This window comes from Montipora capricornis, chromosome 3, assembly GCF_036669925.1.
Source record: "Montipora capricornis isolate CH-2021 chromosome 3, ASM3666992v2, whole genome shotgun sequence".
Classification (NCBI taxonomy): Eukaryota; Metazoa; Cnidaria; class Anthozoa; order Scleractinia; family Acroporidae; genus Montipora; species Montipora capricornis.
This window is the reverse complement of record NC_090885.1, coordinates 66,373,693-66,383,692: the sequence shown is the minus strand read 5'-3', so window position 1 is coordinate 66,383,692 and position 10,000 is coordinate 66,373,693. Positions and strand designations below refer to the sequence as shown.

Genomic DNA, 10,000 nt, shown 5'->3' with positions numbered 1-10,000 from the left:
TCAGCGTAACGCAAGAGTGGAAACTGTAAATAGCGGATTTCAGGCGTTTAGAGGTTTGGTTGCTCTGCGAACCTAAGAAAGGTAACAAAAAATGAACACCGTTCTTGGGAACTCTCAAGGCAGGCCTAGGGTTGTTGTGCTTGTCTCTGTTTCTGTTCCAAACACCGTTAATGATGTATGTAATTATACCTTGAGGGTAACCATTTTGAAGAAGACGTTCTCGGAGAACATTTGAGAGCGGATTGTGAGAAGAAAGGAATGGAGCAAATTTGGTAGCAACGATAAGTGAGTGTGTGAATGAGATTAATCTTTTATAATTACTTGCGTGGTGTGAACGAATCCCACTTGGTGTAGAGTCCAGTGAATGTCTTCTTCCGGTCGATGGATGCCATTAGAGTGCTGTTAGAGAGTCGCCCGTGACAAGAATGTCTAAAAATGGAATCTCGTTGTTGTGGTCAAATTTAAGGTGCTCTCCAGGTATGAAAACGGTCTATGGGTAGTTTCCTGTTACAGCAGAAGATTAATACTGAATAAGAACCTTGCAATTTGAAGTCAGAAGACCAATTGACTTGAACGCGGTCTTCACGATAATTAATTATCCAAGTTTTCTAATAGTGCGTCAAAGTGGACAAATTAGCAACGACTACATCGCACATTGATTTATACGTCAAATACAATATTTACGTGAGATATATATGGCACTATATGGAACGACATATATTACCAACGGCTTGCAGTTATGGATACCTCCACAGATCTTCGCTTATTTGTGTATCCATCATCTTTACATTCGTTAAAAATTGTTGGTCGGTAAAGAATCTTAGTTTATGTCGACGGTGTCTGTTTAAGGCTTGTGGGGTGTGTATAGGTAATAAATGGTTATATGCAACATTTATCAGTTAACTTGCGAAACAGGTGTATTTGGGTAAAAAGCGGTGAATAATCCTGATTTTTCCTATGACGCCATCTTGGACGAAGAAATTGAGAGAGCGCTGGGGCGAGCTAATATGGTTTCAGCCTGAAACCATATTAGGGTTAGGGGAGAAGGCGGAAGACGAGGGGTTTGATAATAAACCTCATTCACTCATTGCTACGCTTCCAATAGGGCGGCCACTTTCAACGAGCACTAATGAAAAAGCGCCTGCTCTGCAGGTTATTTATCAATCGTTTTAAAGTGCTACTACGACCAAACAAAATCAAATTTTACTTTTCTTTGGATTTCAAAACTATGTTAACTAAACGGTAAGTGGCCCTTACTAACTTTAAAGTCTTAAAAGAGCTGGATGGAGGAGAAAATGACGTCAAAGACTCAATGGTTTAAGAATGCAATGCGTGCGCACGCGGCTGAATTATTATGCAGCACGGGAGTTTCGGGCTTTTAGACTTTTAAACTCGTGTTTTGTATATATAATAAACTGCGTTTACACGCTGGAATTTTAAGTCAGTGATTCAATAACGTCACTTTTCCCTAGAGCCAACTCTCCGATGTCCAATCGGGCAGTTATGTCCAAATCTTACGCCCAAAGTAAACAACCTTTGGATAAAAATCAAAGCTCAAACTTTTGCCAGTCAAGTGTTAAGCAAATACACTTTCAAAATCTGAAGAAGAAAAAAAAGGAAGTGATTTCTGATCACAGTAGGACTTTAATGACCGCGAGGATGGTCATCTCTATGAATCGATTGCTGCGTTTAAAAGACTCAAAATGTCTTTTTTCAAATGCAGGAAACAAATGGATCATCTTTGACGGTGACAATAGAAAGCTCTCTCGGTAGAATCACTAGAGCCATTCAAAAATAGGGCTTACTGTGTTAAATACAGTTATAAAGCCAACATGAAGGAAGCATTTGGGTCTCATTTAAATCCTTAAACTTCCCGATACAATTCTGCACCATTATCATTCCCACGATCGAAAGTTCATTCTCCTAACTAGTACCACGAACGTCTTTGTTGGGTAGTCATAAGAATTTGGTGTTATATCAAGATCACAGCTAATGAGCTGATAATATTCTTTATTCTCAATACCTTTCTGACTGACATTTCATTGAAATTGTGAAGAGAATTTACGTACCGATCACTCCTGGGAGTCAACGGGTTAATTGCGCTGGAGGTCAACATTCAGGTTATTAGACATATGGTAAATTTACTTGGCGCATCACATATTAATTTTATTGAATCAATATCGTCAAGGTATCTCTGATTTCTGGTAATTGTGTCAGCCACTAATTGTACAAGAAGATGTTGATGTGAATTTGACAGGTGACAGTCATAAAGGGACACAATGCCAGTGGTTAAATTTCCATTCGTTTTGACTGTAATTTTCCTGTTACTGAGGGACCACGGGTGACGCATTTCCCCATTATCAACAATTAGAAAAAAGGTGACCATTGCTTGTGTATAAAAACAATCTTGAAAAAAAAAACAACAACAACAAAAAACCAAAACGAAACAGAGAGACTTGAATTTGTTCGCAGCCGTGTTGGGATGTCACGCAAAATTGATATCTCGTTCACGCAATCTCATTCAATAAAGACTACGGCCCAGTATATGATTACAATACATGTGAAGTATTTCAGTGGACGACCACGGGCAATTATATGATATTTTGACGATGCAAAAGATGATTCTCTTTCAGTCTTTGTAATTTGTTCCGCTTGATTTTAAAGTACATCTTGCTTATATGAAAAAAATCACGCCATGTGAGGAGCCTAAGAAAGATCAGCTGGTCACGTAGCCTACGTTTCCTCAGGAAATGACATGTATTACGGCTTTCCTGAAATTTAATTGACATGTTGAGTCTTATCGAAACGTAGCAACTAGTTAACCTTGATTAGTGACATTGATAATGGATGGCTTCAGTACTCTCGTCATTTACCGAGGTCGTAAACTACTCCTCCAGTTCTTCGTCGCGTTGTATAATATCCAAAACAGCAAATTTTGGTGTCTTCCTGTTCCTTACACCCCAGAGATATCAACCCGTATCCGTGACGCGAGTAACATCCGCCTATTTTCGTGATATGGGGTGTTTTGACGCAATTCGAATCACCGCTTCGAAGTTCGTATTCCTTGACGTATTCCTTTTTTCTGACGATGCATTTTATTTCAACGGAATTCGCAATGTAGTAGTCCTTCGACGTGAGCCGCTTGCACACGGTAACAAGATTTTTCATAGTTCGTTGGCACAAGCACAAGCAATCCTCTTTCCAACCTTAATTAAACAATGAGCAAATAGACGTTTTCCATTGAATGACCAGCTGTTCCCACTGCATGGGTACATTACAAAGCCTTAATGTTCTCTCTTGCTCAGTCTTCATTTTCCTGTTGTCTCTTCAGCAACGTTTAAACAGATAACCGGTCAAAGTACATTCAAAAGAGGCGTTAATAATCTAAGACGCACTTGGAATCTTATTTGAAAAGGAAAACGATCTGCTTTTGAGGTTTGGCTGACACCATTCCGCTTTCAACTGCGCTTTTGTCAAGAAGCTCTGTTAATAATACAAGCGGAAATGATCATCATACTCGTCATTTATTTTCCGGAGGCAGAGAAAAGTTTGGTTTGATACACTTTAGACAGCAAATGCTTAGACTCACATGGTTGACCTACAGCAATATGATGTACATTTAATGCTTCCATGCATAAGAATATCAGCTAAAAGCCGGTCATTCGCAAAGTAAAATAATCCTTCATCGCGACAAAGAGAACAACTTGTCACAAAAGGAAAAAGAAAATTTCTCAAGTCGGCCTTGGTGTCAGTTTCGGTTCTTGAGGCCCTTGTCAAAGGAACTGATCGGTAAGTCAGCAAACTAATTTGACCTCAAGCCCTTAAGTTCACGTTCTCTGAACTACCCATAGTTAACATCACAGAATTTGCTACGAGGTCATAGTTTTCTCTTATTTTACAGTGTCAAGAGGTTAGGGTTAGTGTTGTAGGATTTATTGCAGTTGAAAACTTTGGCTCTGATAAATCATGATTTTCAAATAAAGTAAGAAACACCAATGAAAAAAATGACGATGTATATTTGTCACCGCGAATTAATGAGTCATGTAATGATATCGTTAGACGGTGTTTTTTGTGTACAGTCACGCTGAAAGTGTTGGTGGGTTTTTGCAACTTCCTGATTGATGACGTCTGCTACAACCGTTTTAAACGTTTATAACAACTGCAAGTCATGTATCGAGGGTTAGTTTATGATTGCAAGGGAGCTTTGAAAGAATATTCTTCTGTACAAGATTAATTGCCGGATTGATTGATAGCCAGAGGAGAAAAAAAGGGGTAAGGTTCCATTTTTTCCGGAATTTACGAATTTCGTAAACCAGGAGAAGTTTGAACGAGATATTTGAATCAGTTCTTTTTGTTATTCAGTTTCTTTTTGTACTAATAATGTGATAATAAAAGTATTATTCATGGTTTCAAGTCACTGTCTTCTAGAGATGGAAATATGATGATCACATGACAAAAGCAAAGGCATACAAGCAAAACTGGGGTCCCCGAAAAAAAAAAGATGAAAATCAGTTTGAATTTTGTCAAACCGTTGTACAGCGAATTGGGATGATAACACCCAAGTTAAAACGATTCAATGAGCGATGTTTATCAGGTTGCACTTTTGTTTACCCTATCAGAAATGCCGGATCAATTCTGTAAGGACGCTCTTGAAGCACACAACAGGTACCGATCGTTGCACCAAGCTTCTGACCTCAACTGGTCCAGATTGCTGGAGAAGGATGCTCAAAGCTGGGCAAATCAGCTCGCCAAAGAAGGTCGTCTTAGACATGACAATACTGACGACGGAGAAAATCTATACGCGGTCTTTGGAAAAGGAAACGTTTCTGGTGATGAGGTCGTCGATCTTTGGTTTAAGGAGGTTGACAAGTAAGTGACAAAGGTGATAGATTTAGCTTAATTTAGAGGCTACTCCTTGAATCTTGGAAAAAGATTTCTGTTTTAGTTTGGCGAACGGTAAATTTATATGCGGACACTTCAATTATATCTTGAGAATAAACAATTACGTAAATACTAACGAAGCGAGCAACTACCGAATTAAAACAAGTCTCTTTCAATTCTTAACTTTCCTTATTATTCTCTTCACAGGTATGACTTCAGATCCCCAGGTTTTAAAAGCGACACAGGTCACTTTACACAAATCGTGTGGCAAGATACGAAGGAACTCGGAATTGGCCAGGCCAAGAGCGCTGACGGGAAGATCTTTGTAGTCGCCCGATATCGTCCCGCGGGAAATTTTATCAATCATTTCCAAGATAACGTCAAACCAAGGGTGCGTAGGCCATGTTCTTTAGCGGTCTTGTCTTATAAAAACTTGCCTCGACGCCAAAAAATTTTATGGAAAATCATGCGGAAAAGCTGTTGGCAATTATTGCGATTGCTTACCTCCGGCGTAAAAATCCCCAGAAATATTTCTTTGGAATCGTCAGTCTGTTTATGTTTTTGGTACATACCATGATATGTGTCTAAATCAGTGGTGAAGCACTAGCTCTTCATGATAGAAACACAAGATGTAAAAAAAGATCTTAATCTATCTAGATGCAGATTAAAAACTGGCCAGCGGTCTTTCGCTGTTAGCGGCGCTCCACGTTGGAAGATATCTTTTTAAAATGGATTTTTGATCATTTTCATATTTAATTAGTTTATCAGTTTTATCATTTTTCTTGTAACTAGTTAGTTCAAGTGAAGCTATGATCCTCGCAGTTATGATCGCAATTTTAGCAATTGCGTAGAGAAGCCTGAAAAATTCAGGACTTCGACGGGGTTTGAACCCGTAACCTCGCGATGCCAGTGCGACGCTCTCACTGAGCTATGAAGCCACTGATGTTGGGAGATGGTCATTTGTGGATTCGTATAGTTAGTTGTAAATAGTCGGCACATTATGTCTGAAAAGCCCTGTAAAGGTGTGTATGTATGTTTGACCTTCCTAAAGAGTTCCAATAGTTTCGAAATGGAAAACGTGTTGAATTTGCTTTCCCATCGGGAAAGCCAATTCTCTTTCCTCTTTCCCCCTTCCTCCTTTATTCTGCCTTCCCGCGTCTCCTTAGCAAATCATTTTCTTGAGAGAAACTGCGAAAAGGACATGAATGGAATTCCGCATTCGGTATAGTTTTCCCTAATATTTAATCAAAAACAACAAACAAACTGCGGTAAGGTTTCTTTTATTTTACAATGTAAATCAGTCCCATTTGCCAAGAATTCAAAATGGTCCCACTTGATGTTGTGACCGGTTTTGATTGCATGATCAGAAGCAGCGGAAGTGCAAAATTAATGTTACCTGTAATGATCCGTTTTCCGGTCATGTAAACGACGTTTCGTTTTACCAACAATACCGAGACCGACGGGTTCATGTTAAGCAATGTTTGGTGAGCCCGAGTTTTACGTATTTATTTTGGTATCAAAAGACTCAATTTATAATCTTCTTGCCCCATGCTTTCTTTCAGAAATCATCCAGTGACAGTAACAGTATTAAAGCTGAAGTGATAAGAAGGACGACGAGAGACCAGGCAAGAAAAGGTAGTAGGCGTTCGTTTTTTCCTCATCACTTGAGCCGGGTGTGGTAGGCCACACAACCAGATTTCTGAAGAAACTAAAAAGAATTCTTAAATATTGTTAATCCGAAGAATTGTAAACTACGTTGTATTCCTTAACTCAACTTTCCTTAATCTAAATGTCAAGCTTCCTCCTTTTTTTCTTTGCATGATTTCATGATGATATGAGAATTCATGATGAAGCTCAGTGGACTTTCGAAGCGTTTAGTGCAGCTTGCTTTTTGTTTGATTTCTCTTCATACAAGGAAAACCTTGAGAGATATCAAGAGATCAGTTGCCAGCGAAAATGTTATCTTTTGCCCGAGGTTGAGACCGAAGTGTCGCACGAATAAGTTTAATATTGAGTTAATACTGGCAAAGCGTCACGGTGCCTCGGGATCGGTTTACAGGATTCGGGAAAATCAAGTGCAAAAATCAGAAACGCTTGTGTATTTGATAGAAGTATCAAGTCAATCATGAACTGATTAATAGGAGTTAACGCTTCAAAGTTTGAATCAGCTTGCGCTGCTACTATAGTTTTGAAGCTTCATTGACTTCTTTAATAATTAATAATTGTTAAAATTTATAGTTGTTGCTCGCGAAGTGCTCTCGTTGGCCCAAGATGCTGAACGGATTCCATTTTTTCTTAGCAGAAACATTTCTAACATCCAACACAGCAGCATCGCTGCCTACAAGCACATTTTCGAAACAGTCCCTTGACACACATAACAAGTTTCGGACACTGCACGGAGTTTCAACCTTGACTTGGGCAGAAGACTTAGCCGACGAGGCTGAAGCATATGCACGGAAACTTGCACAAGCCCGGACATTGCAGCATGCGAGCAAGAATGAAAGAAAAGGAACAGGAGAAAACTTGGCCTATTTTACAGGAAATTTTGATACAGCGGCTGAGAGGGCAACCACTCTCTGGTAAGCAAACGAAAAATCATACTGATGCTGACAAACAAATAAACAAAGGCACAGCGAAACAAGCAAGCTAGCCGCACGATTGTTTAAAGTAAAGATAACTACTGCGCGGGTGCACTATCATTGTCTGCTTTAAAGCTTTTATTTCAAACAAATTCATCAATCATGATTATAGGTGATTTTAACGTGACGTCTTTTCAACAATATTATTTGCCAAGCATCATAGTTTTCAAACCATCAACATCAACAATCGTAGTGTCGAATGTTAATGGCTTCGTTTGCCCTCAAATTCCAATTTTTCAGAATGTCATTAAGAATAAGGTATATATGCGTTCGATTTTAATAATCCAGGGCGGCTTTCGTGCTGCAACTATATAAGCCGAGCCATTACTTTAATTACATATAGGTGATTATTGAAAATTCTCTCCGCTGATTGGTTACACTTGAGGTGATTATTAGGCGATAATCACCTAATGGTTTTGTTGAGATGACAGATGAGGAAACTAATTGTTTTTACCTCAGGCTCGGTGAACATCGATGTTCGTCTCGGTTTTTATTTAGCAATTAGACCTTGCGCTTGTTTTATTTAGCAATTAGACCTTGCGCAATAGCCCATTCGGCTTCGCCTCATGGGCTATTGACCCGTAGCCCTTGAGGGCGAAGGGTCTAATTGTTTCACCCAACTAGACGGACAGAAAAGGCAATAACAAAGTTAGCAAATGCAAGTTGAAGAAATATTTATTTGGAAATAAAACGGAAAAAAGCTGTTCGCTACTCGAGGACTATTGCTAATAGTTCTCTAGTAGCGTAGCCAATCAAAATGCAGGATTTGCATTAGTCCATTCAGGTTGGGTGATACTAATTACTGATATTCACCGAGCCTTCGGTGAATAATTGTTAATTGGTATACACTAAAACGGTGGATAGCGTTGAAGGCGCGGTGTGATTGGCTATTCAAACCAGGAGCCTAAAACTCCAAAACTTGGTCTACGTAACGCGGGCACTTTCAAAGATACAGCTATCTTTAGACGAGTTGTTAACTACGATTGGCTCAGTTGAACGAGTGACCATTTTCAATCCCGTTAGTGCCGTAGTAATTTCTTATGCAAGACGTATGATCGATTAGCTGGAAAGGTGTCGTTTCACGGGAAGATCAAAATAAAAATATCTCGGTCTGTATAAAGCAATTCTAAGTGACATACGCTGCAAATTAAATCTAGTCCTAGATTAAGTATTTTTTTCCTAATTTGCAAATGACAAACTTAAGAGTGAAAAGTCTCGTCCAAATGGCATCGCTTGTTTACGAAAGAGAAAATTGCAACGCCGTTTTACAAACAATGAAGTCGCACGCTCTTTTTAAAATAGTAGAAAAACTCTATTAATGAAAATTTACATGGGAAAAATAGTTTTGCACTTTCGCTCCTATCTCCCACGTGTTTTTTTTAACCCTGTCCCCTGTCCTTGACTAAACCTGCTTCTTTTGTCATAGGTATGAAGAGGTCAACGATTATGACTTTCTTCAGGGTGGATGGCAGAGTGGCACTGGACACTTTACTCAGGTCGTATGGAAAAACACCAAAGAATTGGGAATGGGCCGAGCAAAAACTGCAGACGGAAAAATAACATTTGTAGTTGGTCGATACAGACCTGCAGGCAACGTGATCAACTTTATGGCAGACAACGTCTTCCCAAAGGAAGGAGAATAACAAAGCCTCTACTATTATATTCTCGAAAAAGTCTGATCTGAACCTCGTTTCCTATACTTAAAAGTAACTATGTTGATGTACAACATATCTTTATTCGTACAAATATAAATTAATTTAAAATTACTCATGAATCGATGTAGCTACGATCATTGTCGATGTTCACAGTCGTCCATATTATATTATTTATTACGAACTTGACGCTGAGTTCGAGATGTTGATAAAGATAATTGCTGTTAAATGAATATTTTTCAAGCATCATGCCCCTAAATAGACAGGAAGCGCTTTGCGGAGGATTCAATTTAATAAAATTAATTTAGGATTTGCCGATCCAGGCAGTAAACAGTTTTGGCTCGGCCGAATTGCTCGAACAATCAAAGCGCTGGCTATTGTGGCTATTGTGACATGGAAACGTCAAATAACGCATCGCTGTCCTTGTCCCTGACATCACGATCTCAAACTCTCTTTAAAAAGTAACAATCATAAAACTATAATAAACTATAATCATAAAAATGAAACAAACCCCTCAAATATTATCATGAAAGCATTGGACAGGGAATGGGAAAAGACCGGCCTCCCTGATTTTTTTAGCGCGCATGCTCTTCTCATTCTAATTAAGGAGGTTAGCTTTGGCGTAAGGAACTTCGTTCACGTACGTTGACAAAAAAAGTCTCTGTTAACTGAGAGTTTAGGAAGGCCCAAAGGCCCACCAGGTCGGTGCTTATCTCCGGTTTGCGTAGTATGAAGCGACTAGGAGTATTTCTACTCCCCGGCCCTTTTGGATGGGATGCTAGTCGATCGCAGGGTTAGCCCCAGCATTTCGCCGGTACCCATTTATAC

At 39.2% G+C, this 10,000-nt stretch overlaps 1 protein-coding gene across 4 annotated transcripts in view; it reads left to right on the top strand.

Moving 5' to 3' along the window:
* LOC138043787 (uncharacterized) overlaps window positions 1-9,490 on the top strand; it is a 9,695-nt gene extending 205 nt beyond the window's left edge. Inside the window, exons 1-6 of one of the 4 annotated variants that reach the window (XM_068890237.1) lie at window positions 1-81; window positions 4,620-4,869; window positions 5,089-5,272; window positions 6,444-6,516; window positions 7,181-7,460; window positions 8,947-9,490. The exon at window positions 1-81 is cut by the window's left edge and continues 205 nt beyond it. In XM_068890237.1, coding sequence (XP_068746338.1) covers window positions 4,622-4,869; window positions 5,089-5,272; window positions 6,444-6,516; window positions 7,181-7,460; window positions 8,947-9,163 — 1,002 coding nt within the window. In that variant the 5' untranslated portion in view covers window positions 1-81; window positions 4,620-4,621 and the 3' untranslated portion in view covers window positions 9,164-9,490. Of the gene's footprint in view, window positions 82-3,525; window positions 3,790-4,116; window positions 4,273-4,619; window positions 4,870-5,088; window positions 5,273-6,443; window positions 6,517-7,180; window positions 7,461-8,946 lie in introns of those variants that run through there. The other 3 variants (XM_068890238.1, XM_068890235.1, XM_068890236.1) reach the window with 3 other exon arrangements.
* The last annotated feature ends 510 nt before the right edge of the window (window positions 9,491-10,000 follow it).